This window comes from Triticum urartu, chromosome 5A, assembly GCF_056163025.1.
Source record: "Triticum urartu cultivar PI428250 chromosome 5A, HENAU_Tu73, whole genome shotgun sequence".
NCBI lineage: Eukaryota > Viridiplantae > Streptophyta > Magnoliopsida > Poales > Poaceae > Triticum > Triticum urartu.
The window spans coordinates 517659868-517678035 of NC_141877.1; the positions used below are offsets into that span (position 1 = coordinate 517659868).

Consider the following 18168-nt stretch of genomic DNA (forward strand, 5'->3'; position numbering starts at 1 on the left):
GTCACAACGCCCAGAGTGAACTACCAGTCGGGTGAAGGGTGGGGCCCACAAGTCAAGCACATGTCAAGACGCATGCCAAACACAGTGTCGGCTCACAGTGCCCCAGAGTCAACTACCAGTCAGGTGAGGGTGTGGTGGACAAGCAAAGCACCGTCGGCTAGGTGTGGTACACCATTGAAGCAAACATGAGTCAGGTGAGGGGTGTGGTGGACAAGTGAAGCACCGTCGGCTTGGTGGGGGTACACTAGTGAAGTTGTCATGAGTCGGGTGAGCGGTGGGATGTACAAGCGAAGCAGTCCCAACCTAGTGGAGGCACACAAGTGAAACAGTCATGAAACGTTGGACACCCGCTCTTACCCAATGCAAGATACGTGCACGCGGGATCACTTCAAAAGGACACTACACATAATGGACCTACATGCGTCCATAGCCCACGTGTCATGGACCCTGGAGCCATGGGGATGGTGAGACATGGACTAACACGATCAGGTGATTGGAAGGGCACTAGTCAGGCAGCGGTGCGTGCCCCAATTGGATCTGACGGGGCGGAGCCGCGGAGGATGTGTGAGGGCGTGAATGCCCCAAGAGACGGGTACTCCATCCTTTATATGAGTAATATCGGGAGGTATGTGTGAAAACGATATTTACCAAGAATGATACGTAAACCCCCGATACCAATATATTAGTCGTATCGGCCTAGATTTAGATTCTTTGTTTGGAGAGCCGATGATGACAACGTTGAGAAATAGATGCTAGAAGATACTTCTGCACTGAGTATAATTGTTGATGCCACTTATTCTTCAACAGAGGTGGCATCAATAGCTTTGTGTACATGTCGATGCGTGAAAAAAGTACGCCTATCTCTATGCCTGGAAACAATACAGCTAAACAGGCTTTTTGATGATCCTGTGCAAGTCTTGCTCCTCCTACATCATGTTGTGGTCTTCTTTGGTGTGTAATAGATGATCCCGTGCTTGAAGATCCAGGCAAAGTTTCTTCAAATGTATAGTTGTGATAGGCTGCCATTAATTCCACCTTTAGCAATTTTAAACAATTTTAGTTTTTTTTTTCACAACAATTGTGATTCTAAGTCTTGATACAATAACATACTCATGTTTGATTTGTGCAACTCATAGTACACGTGTTCCATTGCAAATTGTATATTATTACGAAGATGCAATATTCCGCATGTCATCATGTGCAGACTTTATGATAGCACAAGGATAAAGTACATGTCCTGCTCCCTATGTTTTGCCATTTGCACAAATTATATGATATCACAAGGATCTAAAGTAAGGTAGGAAATTTGTCTTCGCTAAAGTGTTTTTTACATCAAATAGATTTTATTCCTCAAATAATGGACATGCCATTTACAAGCAAATGAGATATAAAATCGGGGATCTGATCATCCCATGAACCTGAAAATCTATTGCTAAAAGAGTTCTTTGCTATTTCGTCTGCCACCTGATTTGCCTCTCTGAAACAGTGTTTCAAGGATATCTTTGCAAAGTCCACAATCATTTGTTTGCACTCTGTGATGGTTGCTACCTCAGGACCTAAGTAGTGCTCAATCTGGTTGATAGTATCAACTGCAAAGGAACAATCAGATTCGATTTCCACCTTAGAACAGCTGATATGGCCCGCCAAGTATAGTATGTTCCTTATGGCAATTAGCTCTGCAGAATCCACATCACGGATATTGGGCACAAACCAACTTGTTCGGCTATAAAATCACGCCGGTCGTCATGAGCCACATCGCCACAAACACCTGAGAGTGTTTCATTATGAAAGGAGGCATCAAATTTTATCTTCACCATCCCATGATTTTTTTCCACATATGATCAGTCTCCCTAGTTGGACCTTTGGGTATGATTGATCTTAGGTAATTCATCGCCAAAACCCTGATAGATAGTGCAATTTTCTCAGGCATCTGGACTTGAACCCCCTTCACTATTTGGCGTCGTTGCCACCATATATACCACGCTGCTATGACGGCAAGCTCCGCCCTTGGTAAATCTCCATCAACGCCTTGTAGTTTCGAGAGAATCTCCATGGTAATAGACCCCGATCTATTACATCCATTTGAATGACTTGCAACAAGCCCAACAGATCCCAAACTTCATTGCTCGTCAGCATTTAAACAAATAATGTTGGATGTCTTCATCTCCGATCGAACACACCAGGCATTGAGGTGAGCGGGGAATGTGCCAATTTGCTAGTACCCCCAAGCATGGGAGTGTGCCGTGCAAAACCTTCCATGTGAAATGCTTAATCTTTCATGGTATTTTCAGCATCCACATATCCTTCCAAACAAAATTAACTTGTTCTCTACCTTGACAATCAGCTCTCATTAGACGTGTTCCATCTTGATGCTCAAACTTCTTACGGTAAGCAAACCGTACAGAGAAAGAGCCTGGTCATGTATAATTCCAAGCTACAAAATCTTCTGTCATATGAGCATTCGAACGCATTTGTAGGATCCTGTAGACATAAACAAGTAAGAAAACATCACGAATAGGATACTCGCACTGTCCTTTGTAAGGATTTATTAATTCTTCCACCTTCGAAAGCATTGTTGCACCTTTATATGTGATAACTTGTCTTCACTAAGGTGTCTTCACTAAGGTGTTGTCTACACTTACAGGCTACCTATGCAATTAACTTGTGGAGACCTCCCACTAACGAATTACCACCACCAAATTTAACTGTGGGCCCCTCCCATGATTTGCCCCCAACCAAAAAAATGCCACACAAGCCCGTGAGCTGATTCCATAAGACGTCGTCTCTATGTGTACCATTGTTTCTAGTGCTAACCATTATGAAGGTGTTTGTTTCAGAGATTTTTGCCCCCCACCTGTTTACACCTTAAAGGGAAAACACTAGCTGCGTTTGGAAACTCATCTCGGTAAACACGTCCCCCTGTAAATGGGTCCAGCCCAGTTATTCATCGATACTGCTTACAACCCATCGATAAAGGTTACGGTACAAAGCCCACGATCCCCTCCTCACTCGAGAGCCCCCTCCTCCCCACACAAACCCCTCCGGCTCGTCCGCCGCCGCCTCCATGATCCTCTTTGAGTCCGACGCCGGTGCCTCCCCTATACCCTTCGAAATGGCCGGCGATGCTAAGATCATGGCCGAAGCAAGAGAGCGACGGTAATCAATTCCTTCACCAGACGTGAACCAAATAAACTTGAAAAAAACTCATTACGTGCCGTTACCATTTTTGTAGCCAAACACCTCCTATGTGATTTCATTCTTGTAACAAATATTATTTCCTTTTCACTGACTGATGAACGAAAGACTTTCATGCTGCATGTACCGAAGAGTGTGGGTGAGCAAATCCGGTTTGCCTCCAGGTGGCAGCCGGCGACTGGACACTCTGGGGACGCTGGATGCCGACCCATATCCAGAGGCATCGGGGCGGCCAATGGGGTCGCGCGGACGTGTCGCGCCCCGCATCCACCAGTTGTGCCCTGCGCGCCTCAGTCGCCGTATAAAGATCCACGTCGCGCACCGGACATCTCCACCCAAACACACAGCATCCACCAGTTCATCTCACTGAGCTCGCAGGCAGCCCCAGCCACCAGCGAAATGGCCGCGTCGGCGCTGCACCAGACGACCAGCTTCCTCGGCACCGCCCCGCGGCGCGATGACCTCGTCCGCAGCGTCGGCGACTTTGGCGGCCGCATCACCATGCGCCGGACCGTCAAGAGCGCGCCCCAGAGCATCTGGTACGTACTACTAATATTTCCCATGCATGGTTCGCTCCCCCTGATGAAGATACACCATTGGACTAATGCACCTTGCTGATGAATGAATGGATGTGTAGGTACGGCCCTGACCGTCCCAAGTACCTGGGCCCGTTCTCCGAGCAGACCCCGTCGTACCTGACCGGCGAGTTCCCCGGCGACTACGGATGGGACACCGCCGGATTGTCTGCTGACCCCGAGACGTTCGCCAAGAACAGGGAGCTGGAGGTGATCCACTCGCGGTGGGCGATGCTCGGCGCCCTCGGGTGCGTGTTCCCGGAGATCCTGTCCAAGAACGGCATCAAGTTCGGCGAGGCCGTGTGGTTCAAGGCCGGCGCCCAGATCTTCTCCGAGGGCGGCCTCGACTACCTGGGCAACCCCAACCTGGTGCACGCGCAGAGCATCCTCGCCATCTGGGCGGTGCAGGTGGTGCTCATGGGCTTCATCGAGGGCTACCGTGTTGGTGGCGGGCCCCTCGGCGAGGGCCTCGACATCATCTACCCGGGCGGCGCCTTCGACCCACTTGGCCTCGCCGACGACCCCGACACCGCCGCCGAGCTCAAGGTGAAGGAGCTCAAGAACGGCCGCCTCGCCATGTTCTCCATGTTCGGTTTCTTCGTGCAGGCCATCGTCACCGGGAAGGGGCCAGTTGAGAACCTCTTCGACCACGTCGCCGACCCGGTCAACAACAACGCCTGGGCCTTCGCCACCAACTTCGCCCCCGGAAGCTAAATGTGTTTAGCCGTCCGTCCGTCCGTCCGTCCATCGGACGAGATATGCATGTGTACTTGTACGTCGTGGATCAACGTGTAGCTGCACGTACTTTGTGTGTTTATTTGTACCATGATCGAGCGAGCGAGAGGTCCTCTCGCTAGCTGCGCGCAATGTAAATTAATTAAGCACAAGGTGTGCACGAGGGAATGGATGGAAGAATCGTGTGTCATTACTCAAGATCATAAACTGGCATGGCGTATATGGTACTTCAAGCTCATGAAACGGGACATTCGCAACGGCATACGGAGATCCAACGGGCCAACTAGACAACTTTGTCTTTGTGGCTATTCTTGGTTCAGAAACCTAGTTTCTGCCGTTTGAAATCGTTTTCAGATCGTAACTTCGAAACTCATGCAAGCATGAACGTGAACACACAGATTTTGCGATGCACAACTTGCATCTTTTCTTTGAAGGAGAATTTTGTTTTTGCCGCTCTAGATGTTGCCAATTTCCCTTATGCCACTCTAGGTTTTGACATTTCGCTTTTGCCACTTTTAGTTTTTGACCATTATCACAATAAATAATAATTGTGATAATTTTCAAAAACTAGGAGCAGCAAAAGTGAAATGTCAAATCTAGAGTGGCATAAGGAAAACTGGCAAAAATCTAAAGTGGCAAAAAAAAATCCCTTTCTTGAACTCTTACAAGACGACTTCATGTCCAACTCAACACGTAACCGTGCCCAACACGACGCTACCCCTAACACATGTTTAGGCTCAAACTTGGACAATTGGACTGCTTTCAGACTTACGCTACGACTCAAATTGTTAGATAGAAGGAGATTAAATGAAAGATGAATGTGCAATCTCACTATGATTGAGAAGATGGCAAGCATGAGATGACGCGTAGTTTTTAAGTGCGACTACTTGTCTATATATAGAGGTAAGCCGACCCCCGGCCTGTTTGGGGCAACTTCTAGAAATTCTATCATCGAAAATGCATGAACAAATTATTTCCGGTCTTTCCGCTTTTTCATTGTTCGGTCGCCAGTCATATGACAATACAAATCGATTAGGTGAGCACCAACCGGCAAGATAGGAGCCATGAGCCAGGGAGGATGTCATAGCATCGTTCTTCAGTTGCCGCGATCCATACTAGTGCCGCCGTAGTGTGCGGCAGCGGATAGGGTGTAGCCGGTGAACTACAGGTGTATCCGCAGATTCACGCATTCAGCCTTACAAGTTCTTGGTTTCCAGCAACTAACGATTTAGACACTTGGGCCATGGCAAGTTTTGGATCATTTGCAATTGGGCCTTGGTTTGTTTTTTGGCCATATGCTCACATATTCCCGTACTCCCGTTAACAAACAACAATGAAGCCCTAAAAAACACAGTGTTTGTTTCTCAAAAAAAAAATAGTGACCTCCGAATTTCGTTTTTGTACCACACTTAGGGCAATACAAAAGAGTCCTTGAAGGACAAGAAAATGAGTTTGGTACCAAGATGAAGTTGTAAACATCTCGCAGAACTTCTACCATGAGTTATTGTTGTCTCCAACACAATAACAGATTTGAGATCATAACTTAACACAAACTTTAAATCAGACACAATTCTACTATCTAGGAACTAGCCACGAACAATGCTATTGATGGAAGATGTGATTGTGGTGACGTGAAGCACTCCAAATTCTTAGATCTTCTGTGCATGCAACGACAAGATTATTTTTAACATCCGCGTACTTGCGTACTATATGTTTGTTGCCTCTTCATTGGTTCTCTTCTTGCACCCACTCTCGCATTTCAAAAATATTGGCTTTGTTGAGTGCTATGAGGGATGTTTGCAAGACGGTGTTGGACCTCATTTTTTCATGCATTCACACACTAATGAAAATACATGCCAATGTGTGTTTGGTTATTTTGTGATAAATCATGTTCTTGCACAATGGAATAGCAGACTATCGTACTTAACCAACTCAAGATTCAGAGGGCCTGCGTCGAACAAACATATATCTTTTGCTTACGTGTGTGCAAGAACTATTGTCCAGTTTCCTGATATTGTTGTTTATTTGGTTTCTTGATTGTTGTCTCTTCTTGCTTTTTTCCCTTTAGATCAGATGTCAAAAGGTATGTCACCGGTGAGGGCTATGTCTCTGTCACATACTCACATCTGGATCTCTCTTTGAGAAGAATTCTGGTCACTATTCCAACCGCACACATTTTGGCATGGTCATGATGTGCCATGTTGCCACCATCGTCGTATCTTATGCCATTATAGATATGAAAAATTCTATCCATGAGTCTTCCATGTTCGTTCGAAGATTGTTGTTCTTGTTTGGTTACTTTACTGGAATTGGTTATTTTTTCTTCAGACAGTTGATTCCAACCGCATATGTTGACATGTCTACAACTATGATTAATTTAAGTTAAATAATTTTACTTTTCTTTAAATACATTCACTCAATATATGAATTTTACAACTAAAATTTCCTGTTATAGTTTGCAAAACTAGCCATGTAATAATGTAGATAAAGATTATGATATATTAAACTTTATTATGTAACTTTAATGTCAATCGGAGAAAATTCACTTGCAGTAATTTAAAGCTTATATTGCAAATGAAGTGATATCACTACTAGGAAAAGGGCTATAGATGAAATTGACACTAATGGCGCACCAGAGAAGTGGTGCGCCACTACTATATACTAATGGCACACCATGTGGCGATGCGCTATTAGTGTGGAAGACACTAATGGCGCACCGGGCACAAGGTGCGCCACAAGTAACAATTTTTATTTATTTTTACAAACATACTAATGGCGCATCCTGGCAAAGTGCACCATTAGTAGTTCTAACTAGTAATGGCGCACCAGCCATGGAGTGCGTCACAACTGTATTTTTTTATTCTGGTTTTTGCAAAACTACTAATGGCGCACCGTGGCAGAGTGCAAAAGTTCTCAAAAATTCTCAAAAATTAGTTAAGGGTTTCAACGGTGCAAAAGTTCTCAAAAATTCTGAAAAAAATACTGAACCAACACACCTATAATATAACATGATCCAACGGAGGGATTAAAAAAATACAACTGTATGTGTCCTGGACAAAAAAACAAATAGTTCAGTATATATTTATGTCGCACTGAGCTGAAATGCTTATTATTTTTGTCGAGGACACATAGATGCATATTTTGACAATCCCTCCGTTGGATCATCTTATTACATTAGAGAGATACTCCCATATTTATTTCATATTTTTTGATAACTTTTGAACCGTTAGAAGTTTAGGGAAACTTAACTAGTTTTGTGACAAGCTATGGTAGACACAGTTTTACCTATATATATATATATATATATATATATATATATATATATATATATATATATATATATATACTTTGCAAGCTGGGGCGATAGCCCCCCAAAATGTTCCATATGTAGTTCGACGGTGTTGGCGGCAGCTCGAGTCGCTGGTCGCATTCTGGACAATAAGAATATTGAGACGGCTCCGGTGAGCGTCCTCTCGTGCCATGCTTGAACAAGACATCCCCTTGCCTGACGCACAATGTCTTCTCGCCATTGTCAAACCAAACGCTAGTCGGTACATTATTGTTGGTGTAGTATGCGGTGAAGCTGTAGTGCAAATCCCAGCACAACTTTTTGTCGTCCTTGTCGGCCCACTGGTCCTGCGGTGGCAGAGACATAACCCATAACTGAAGAGTCGGAGGGAAGTCGGGCACTTTTACGGCGAGGCATAACCGCCCGCTCATCTCGAAGGCCTTCACCAACAGATCCAAGGGATCATGTTCCAGGTTGACCCTCATAGCTGGGAGAGGGTATATGCGGTGCTTCTAGGTCGCCACGTACATATGTAGTTCCACCGCCGCCGACGAGCACCCCCCGCATCCTCCCCCGCTCCACCGCCGTCGCCGATGATATTTTCAAATAACAAATTTGATGATATTTTTTAAAAAATTATTACTGTTTTTATAAATAAATTACTATTTCATATTCATATTCATTTTAAAAAAATAATAATAATAAAGTGTAGACTACAATTGTTGTTAAACAACAATTATTACTGTTTTTATAAAAAAATATTACTGTTTCACATCATATTTATTTTCATTTTTTAAAAAACAATAAAAAAATTCTTACTTATGGCGCACGGGTGGCTCGTGCGCCATTGCTATCTAAAAAAGAATACTTATGGCGCACTGTCGCGCTGGTGCGCCATTGCTATGAAAAAAAACATTCTAATGGTGCACCGCCTGGGGGTGCGCCATTAGTAATCTTCCCCCATCCATACACCACCGCGCCGCTCCTTCCCCCCTCCCTCTCGCCAGACTACTTCGATTCGTCCCTCTCCCTCCACCGCGCCGCTCCCTCCCTCGTCCCTCCCTCCATCGCGCCGCCGCCGCTGCCTCGACCCACTGCGCCGCAGCTGCCCACGCGCCCCCGCCGCCTCCCTCTCCCCTTCCTCCCCCTCGAGTGCCGCCTTCCCCCCGAGCCCCGCCTCCCCCCCTCGAAACCCTAGAAACCTCGGAGCCGCCCCACGTCCACCAAGAGAGGAGGCCCCACGTCCAGCAGGAGAGGAGGCCCGCGACCTCCCCGCCGTCCAGCAGGAGAACAGGGTATGAATCCCTTTTCCGGTTGTCTCTTGCTGATTTTCTTCTTCATCTCCTCCGATCTCTGACACGTTCTCATCTATAGCTGTGTTGTGCTGTTGTGTTGTGTGAAGGAAGGACTTGGTTCAACTTGGATACAGAGAAGCTGCTGCTGACTTGTTTGGATTTGGTTCCCCTGTCAACAAGGGGACCACTTGTCTCGCCTCTCTCCCCCTGTACAAGTTCATGGCTGTGGAGTGCTATGGTCGATGCTTGTCTCAGCTGTATGCATTTGATTTCAGACTATATAGCTTGTATATGCAAAGTGCCTAGGGTTAAATAGATCTGTACAGTAACACAAAGCTATGAAACCAATTGCATGCATTGAGAAATAGAGTATTAAAACAGAACTTGACGTGGTTTTCCACTTAGCTATCTGAATTGAGAAAAAACATAGTTTTTGCGGTCTCTGAGGCAAAACTTGCTACTCCATATACAACTAATACTACTACTAGACAAGATACTACTCCATATACTACTAATACTACTGTTGTGTTTCATTTCAAAGTTCAAAATGCTGGTACTGAGATTTTCATTTCCAATGAGTGATGTTTTTCCTAGCAGTAGAAAAAACATAGCAACTTCTCTGATTTTGTAAAGTTGTTCTTATATGGGTGAAACTTCATTTGTTTTTAGACTAGTGCAGGGTGTTGCTTCTTCTGTATGGGCCAACTATGTCACAAATAAATTGTTCCTTCTTCTGTATTTGACAAGTAATGACTTGCAAAGATGATGATCATCTTGCTAATTTGCTGGGTTTTGTCTCCGACCATTGTGTCGTGATGAATTTGCAGGTACCCCGAGAGGCCCTTGAGTTTGCCGAAATGTCGATTAACTTCCGTTCCAGCAAATTCGGGTACTCCATATGTCCTATTTTCAGCAAAGGTCATGCCGAAATTTTCCGTGAACTTTAGCATGACTTTGTTAAAAATAGGACATATGGGGTACTTGCGACTAATGCATGGGCCGGGGTATCTTAGTACTTAGTTAAGTAGGATCAACTGCCCCGCCATTCTTGCTGCATTAAACCATAGGTGGCAATAGAGCCAAGTGATTAGACCCAACTTAGAATTCTTCTCAGCATCGATAAACCCTAGATGATAAACCCAACATAGGTGGCAATAGAGCCAAGTGATTAGTGCCAAGTGATTAGGCCCAACCTAGGGTGCCTCGGCATCGATAAATCCTAAATGATGAAAACTTAACTTGGCTTCTATAGGGTGCCTCGGTGTCGATGAGAACCTAAATGATGTACGCTTAGGCTTTTAGGGTGCCTCGGCGTCGACAAAACCTAAATGATGAAAGCTTAGGCTTTTAGGGTGCCTCGACGTCGACAAACCCTAAATTATAAAACCTTGGCTTTTAGGGTGCCTCGGTGTCGATAAGAACCTAAATGATGAAAGCTTAGGCTTTTAGGGTGCCTCGGCATCGACAAACCCTAAATGATAAAAGCTTAGCTTTTAGGATGCCTCGGTGTCGACAAACCCTAAATGATGTAGTTTTGAATTGTGAACATAGGATATGTCGTCATCATCATCGGACAACGAAAGTCTCCCGGGGGAGTGCTACTGGTGCCACGACGATCGAGGTGTGTGCGACATGCCTCACCTGGACGATGATCGGCGCTTCAGCATTAAGCTCGAGGAGACCTTCGAAGTTGAAACGGTACACAACGATGACAAGTGTTATTTTCATAATTAAGCATGACTTCAACTATTTCAACGTGTAATTTTCATCTTTTACAATTCGAGTATAGCTTATCCCATGCCATGCAAGACGCTATGTCTTGGAGAGGATGGATTTTGAAGACCATAAATTTCTGAAACAAAGAAAATTCACCTAAGGACTCATCACGATGTGGACTTTGAAGTAAATCTATATAATTCTGAGAGCGTAACCCATTTTGGTTGCAAAAATTGAGAAGCATTTTGCAAGATGTATGGTTTTGATGAGGGTATGCTTATCACCATGGATCTAGGTAATCCTGACATCGACCAAGACAATATGGACATTTGGGTCCTTGTTGATACGCCTCCAGTTCTACCGTTATGTGAGTTTCTCAAACATAGTTATTAGCTAATTTATATTGTTTATTTCAACATAGTTGACAGCTTATTTCCATTGACAGCTTATTTTGGTTGTTCAAAGAATGTGCGGGAGATGGTAGATAAAACCCACTACACCGATGACTCCGAATTAACAACTTACAAGGAGAAAAATCATCTGGTCGGATTTTGTACTAGCATTGAGAATTACAATATCCACAATCAAACACCTCAACATTATGGTAAATATGTGCCACTAGTGCATGTGTTCAACTACGGTAACTACCATGGAGATACCCTGGTAAGATTTTTACTATTACAACATCCGTGCATCTTTTGCATACTTCTAAAACTAGTACATCATTGCTAACTATGAATTTATTACTATGTTTTTGAACAGATAATCCCAGAGAATTGTGTGCCTCATTTGATGTATAAGAAAGGTAGTCTTAATGTTTTGAACATACAGCCAGGTCATCCTACGAATCTCAACTGTGCATACGAGATTTCTAAAAGAAGTGGAGACATGAAAATCAAAGGATGGAAAAATGTATGGACAGTTATAAGGAGGTTCTTGGAAGCAAAAGGAAGCGAAGCGCAAGAATTGGAGACAGGATGTTCTCCATTCTCCATAATGGAGAGTCAGGGTCTATATTGTTTTATGCTATTTTACCTTAAATAGGGTATTTAGGTCCTGCCTAATACTGATGATCATGTGCTAAGAACAATTAAGTAGGGTTGGTTCGATGACTATCAAGATGCTGATCGTATGACTTGTTATTAATAACGAGTAGAAGTTGTATGATGATGATTAGTAGGACTTGTTAGGATTAGTATTACTTCTGACAAACTCGCTATTCGCGGTCTCGAGACTTGTAATGTTCTATCTTTGTCCGGTCTTTTGAATTTGGAGACTAATATGATGAATTGTATTCGAAGACTAATCTTCTATTGTATTCGATGAATCTGCTCTTGCTGTGGGGTGCTGTCTATATTCTGTCCAATAATATATTTTGTAACCTGTGCAAAATTCTGAAAAGTAAAAAAAACCTAATATTCATACTAATGGCGCATCACCCAACAGTGCGCCATTAGTATGCCAGATACTAATGGCGCATGGTGTTCTATACTAATGGCGCACTGCGTGGTGCGCCATTAGTATACCAGATACTAATGGCGCACCGGTGATGCGCCATTAGTAAGAAATACTAGTGGCGTGATACTAATGGCGCACCAGTAGTGCGCCATTAGTAGGCAAAACTGGTGCGCCATTAGTAGCCCTTTTCCTAGTAGTGTATTAGTTATTTCCATTTATGAGACACACACACACACACTTAAAAATCATATGTTAAACAAAATGGTTTCTAGATAGAGAAAAGTAAAAAAGGTGTGAAATTGCATATCATCACACATTAATTTGTTCCACTCAGATGAATTGGAAATATACTTGTGTGCTTGAACCTATTTTACTTCCCGTAACTATATAGCTTACAGAGGTTTCGAGAATGCATGTTGTCTATATGAGGTGTAAGTAAATAAAAGATATAGTAATCAATGCGCTAAATATAAATCCTATACTACAAAATACTTTGGAGGATGTTGTACTTAAATTGTTGAATCACTCATTTATCATTCTTTCATGGACAAATATGCCTTTCATGTGCTTGGGTTAAACAATCAGCTTGCATCACATGCATACTTTGTGTTTTGGGTGAATGTCAAATTTTTATCTCACAAGTGAATGGTCGCGAGAACTAGTTAGGCACACTTCTTTTGTTGTTGAAGTCAATTTTGTAGCTATGTATCAATGTATGTATTATGCCTAATAACATGACAAATCTGACCACATATGTTAGTGCGGCTCTTTGAGAATTTGATTCATTTGATTCGTAATTTCGGGTGGGGGTTGAAAAAGAGTGTTGTAAAGCTCATTGGTAGGCCATGGGACAAGACCGCTAAACTAAAGGTCATAGAGAAAAAATGGTTTTAGGATCCCAGAATGTTTAATTATGCATGATTAGACAACATGCATGGAGATTTTTTAACTATGTATGGAGCTATTGTTAAAAGCTAAATTTCCTCCCCCTCATTTGTTGGAAGCGGTGTTCCCTAGAAGGCATCTTCAAGTTGGTAAGGAATTGTTCACGATCTGGAGATTCCAAAGGGGGGAGGGGGAATTTTTTGTGGGTTTAAAGGGGGGGTGATTTCAACATCTAGAGGGATAAATGGATTACCTACGTGTCTTGCTTAAAATATCTAGGTAACAAAAATATGTCTTGCTTGAAGTGGGTCTCGAATTTGTTGCTCATAGGCTTCATCGAGGGTTGCAACATTGGTGGCAACACTATCGGCAAGGGCCCTCTACAAGGTCTACCCAGGAGGCGCTTTTAACCTACTTGGCCTTGACGACGATGTGATCACCGCAGTTGAGCTCAAGGTCAAAGAGCTCAAGAATAATGATCACACCATGTTATCCATGTTCAACTCTGTTGTGCGGGCTAAAGTCAATGGGAGGGCCTTGTTGAGAACACACGGATGTTTTGACGCACAACGTGCATCTTTTGTTGATCGTTTCTTAAAATATACTCCCTCCATAAAGAAATGTAAGAGCATTTAGATCACTAAAGTAGCGATCTAAACACTCTTATATTTGTTTACAGAGGAAGTACATGATATTCTTACATGAGGACTTCACGTCCAAGTCAACATGCAATTGTGCCCAACACGACACAACCCCCAACCTGGGTTTAGACTCAAACTCGGGCTACTTTCTAACCCAGACACAACTCAAAATGTGAATCAAAACAACTTGTACTATCTAGCAGCTAGCCACAAACAATCATATGGATGGAACCTAGCATCATGCATGGTGTGATGCATTCTACTTCTAGGATTTTTTGTGCATTAAACGACGAGTTTTTTTTAACATTTGCCTTCCCAAGCTTGCTTCTTCTTCATTGCATCTCTCTCTCTCTCTCATCCTATCTCGGTTTTTCATCTCAATAATTTCGGCTTGTAGAGGGTTGTGAGTAAGTTCGCAGGCTAGTTATTTGTGCATACACGTTGGACCTCAATTGTTCCATGCAGTATCTATTAATGATACATATCATTTTGTTTGCTTCTTTTGTTATTAATTGGGTTCTTGTGCAATGAGTTAGTAATCTATCTTGATCACCACCTTTTTATCCCACTTCTTCCTAAGACCAACTAACAATCTTCTGGGCCACACAACTTAACAAGTTGACGCTTATGCAACTATGTACTTCGCTTCATAGCTTGAAAGTGTGATTGCCTTTTGCTTACATGAGTTCCAGACAATAATGGATAAGACAACATACCCGATGTGAATATCATACAATCCAAACCACTTGCCATGTCAGCGAGTAGCCATGTTGCCTTAGGCCATCTTCTCATTTCCTATAGATGCAACCATAGTCAAGCGTTCCTTTCACGCACTGAAGCACTTTGCAGATCATACCGCCTGAGCATGTGAGTTCTGGTCAAGCTTGTAGCTCACATCTTAAAATTTTGAATATGGTTCTCTATTGTGTCATGTCGACCAAAGGCTTTCAACTATTTGTGCTCGACATGATTCAAGGCTCCATGCGAACTAGCGACTTATGAAAGGTTTCTCCTTGAGGTAGTGTTAATGGATACAAAGTTTTGTTGTCGGAGGACTGTTGCCACAAAAGTCAATTATGACGTTGGTCATTTCTTCTAGAGAAAGAAAGGTTTATGTTAGGGGGTCCGCTTTCTCCCATCGTGTTCTATATTTTGGCAAATGTGTAGACAACACTAACTAAACATGTCAAAGCCGTTGGTCATGTCAGTGGGGTCATGCCTCATATTATAGATGATAACTTGCCCATCCCTGAATATGATGATGACTCAATCCTACTGATGGATCATGATCTTCAAAGAAAAAAAGTATCAACGTCTTCATATTGCTCTTTTGAGCATTCCTAACTTGAGTAACCTATGTTCTACCTTATGTTTTGTGGTTCCTAAGCATAGCACACGAGGCTTACTAGTTACAAGTCTTGATAAAGATTTGTGAAAATCAACTAACTAGTTCATGATGACTATCCGCCAACTATCCAACTACCGCTATATCTATACCTACTAATAAAGGAAGAAATGCTTCTTCCTGTCCGTCGTGCACTTTTCTAGAAACCCCTTCTTTTTCTTGAAACCAACCCGTGGTCCAGGTTAAAGTGAGTCCAGAAACATTTCACCAGAAACCCCCTGCTGTTTTTTGAAATCAGCCCACAGTCTAGGTTAAAGTGAGTCCAGAAACATTTTGCATTTTGCAAAAACCCCCTTCTGTTTTTTGCAATTCTCTCATGGTCCAGGTATAAGTGAGTCCAGGAATTTTTTTTTGCAGAAAACCCTAGATATTAGGGTTAATCAAATCACAATCCATATGAAATGCTTTACAAAAATATCCATATCTTTTAAATCCTAACTCCAATTTTAATATGTTATATATGAAATTTGATTATAAAATGTGTATAATATGAATATGATGTTATTTTACCTGTTAACCATTTTTAAATGCTATTTATGATGCAACCTTAATCAATATCACAAAATCCATGTTTCTTTCATACCTTGTCAATTCAGATTGTAAATGAACAACTCAGCAAAACCAGATTAGAGACGGAAAAAACAATCTATAAACAAGCATGCACACCTCAACAGAACCTCGCACGTGGAAAAAGAAAGCAGATTTCTGATCTTATGCCGAGAGAGAGACGCCTTAAGATTGAGCATATTCAAACGTGTTGAATATCGGTTTAGGAGCGTATGAAGGTGGGAAGGAGATGCCATGTCGAAATAATGGACGTGGACCTATTGGGGTCGTGATTCATGATTATCGCTTTAGGGGCGCATGGTAGTTTTTTCGCCCATTGCGTCACACCGACTCTTTTGCTAGTATCACTAAAAGCAATATGGCAATGACTAATCGCCGACAACACCTGACTATGGGCGGGGCCACTATATCGCTAGCACTTCACTGTTTGACCTTTTCATATATCGCTCGACAAAACATTTTGTGTTTCTTTTAGACAAATTTCTTTAGAAAAAATTAAAAAAAAGTTCATGAATTTGAAAAAAAATGCTCATGAATTCTAAAAGATGTTCATGGATTTTGAAAATGTTTACGGATTTAAAACATGTTCATGAATTCAAAAAAACTCTCAAATCTGCAAAATGTTAACTGGCTTGGAAAAATATTTGTGATTTTTAAAACTTCCCAAATTAAAAAAATTCTCATGAATTCAGAAAAATTCCGAGATTAGAAAATGCACATGAATTCAAAAAACATACTCGCGCATCTTAGAATTGTTTTGTGAATTTCAAGAATGTTCTTGAATTCAAAAGCTGTTTGAAAATAAGAACGTAAGTAAACCAAAAAAAGGAAATGGGAAACCTAAAAATAAAAATAAAAAAATCAGAAAAAAACAACATGGAAAAATACAGAAGAAAGGACTGAAGAATCATGACATAACAACTCACTATCTTCCTTAAACTTGAAAACAAAAAAAAGAGAGCACTGATTTGTTATATTGGAATAAGCGATACATATCATTTTAATTTGCGTCCGACTGCAGGCCGTTCTACAATAACTTGAAATCGGGTAAAGGCCAATGGGCCGTAAAAGAGCTTGTGGAGTGTTTTTCCGAAATCACTAATTAAGGAGTACTCGTTGCAAAGAGCACTCCACTTTCCGAGGTCGCAACAAGTGGCGTACATGCAGCGCGTCACTTGTCGCAACCTGAGAGTTTTCCCTTTTTTCGTAGATCCGTTTATTTAAAACATTTTATCTCTTAAACCGTGCGTCCAAATCTCGAACTGTTTTCATCGTTGGATTCCTCGCGTCGAGATCTTCAAAATTAGATCCCATGTTGATAGGTTTTGACGAACTCTTTTTTCATAAAAAACCGGATGGAAAAAACCGGACCGGAAGCATGATTTTTTTCCCTTTCCGAAAGAGGCACGTCCGTGCCTCTCGCGAAATCACAACCGTACCTTTCGTGGAGCAAAACCGTGACTCTCGTGGAAGAAAAGAAACAGAAAATGCGTTTTTTTTCGTTTCCGAGAGGCACGGCCGTGACTCTCGCGAAAGGACAACCGTGCCTCTCGCGAAAGCAAAACCGTGACTCTCGCGAAAGAAAGAAAACAGAAAACGCGTATTTTTTCCCTTTCCGAGAGGCACAGCAGTAACTTTTGCGAAAGCACAACTGTGCCTCTCGCGGAAGCAAAACCGTGACTCTCTCGAAAGAAAAAAAATGCGTTTTGTTTTTTCCTTTCTGAAAGGCACGGCCGTCACTCTCGCGAAAGTACAACCGTGCCTCTCGCGAAAGAAAAAAAAACAGAAAACGCGTTTTTTTCGTTTTCGAAAGGCACGGCCGTGACTCTTGCTAAAGTACAACCGTGCCTCTCGCGAAAGAAAAACCGTGACTTTCGCGAAAGGAAAAAAAAAGAAAAAGCATTTTTTCGCGCAAAAGCTAAGAAAGACCGGGGAAAACCAAAACGTCGGAAAAAACGAAAAAAAACCATTTAAAAAGCCGAAAACACATGCGGAAAAATAAAAAAAATTCGAAAGAAGCATTCAGAACGCGACACGTGGCAAATGGCTGAGAGCGCGCTAAGTGGCGCTGATCGTTGGCGAGGCTCCCGAAGGAGCGCTCGTTAACTAGTTGCTCCCGTGTTTTTCTTGGGCAGGCAACGCAACAGATTGGCCCACACCGATCCTAATTCAGCGCGTTTCCCTCAAAAAAAAAAGATCCGAATTCAGCGCGCGCGCGCGCACCCACGGACGCAGACCGAGTCGAGTCGGGGAAGGGAAACCAGCTGGGTTGTGTTCTTCTTTATATATAGGCACACGTTCATTGATTCTCCAGGAAGGAAAACGAGAGCTCGACCTGCTAGTACCATTTTCTTCTTCTACTGGGAGAGAGATCGATCGTTGAGTAAGCGGCGTTCTTCTTCTTCTT

At 42.7% G+C, this 18168-nt stretch overlaps 1 protein-coding gene across 1 annotated transcript; it reads left to right on the plus strand.

The window, feature by feature from the left end:
* Window positions 1-3498: 3498 nt before the first annotated feature.
* On the plus strand, window positions 3499-4703 carry LOC125510123 (chlorophyll a-b binding protein, chloroplastic). The gene is made up of 2 exons (XM_048675214.2): window positions 3499-3734; window positions 3833-4703. Exons 1-2 carry the CDS (start codon window positions 3595-3597, stop codon window positions 4482-4484), a joined length of 792 nt encoding a protein of 263 aa, XP_048531171.1. The 5' UTR covers window positions 3499-3594; the 3' UTR covers window positions 4485-4703.
* The last annotated feature ends 13465 nt before the right edge of the window (window positions 4704-18168 follow it).

Coding starts and splice junctions, on each gene's coding strand:
- LOC125510123 (XM_048675214.2), top strand. CDS start 3,595: ATGGCCGCGTCGGCGCTGCACCAGACGACCAGCTTCCTCGGCACCGCC. Junction 3,735..3,832: donor AGCGCGCCCCAGAGCATCTG/GTACGTACTACT, acceptor ATGGATGTGTAG/GTACGGCCCTGACCGTCCCA.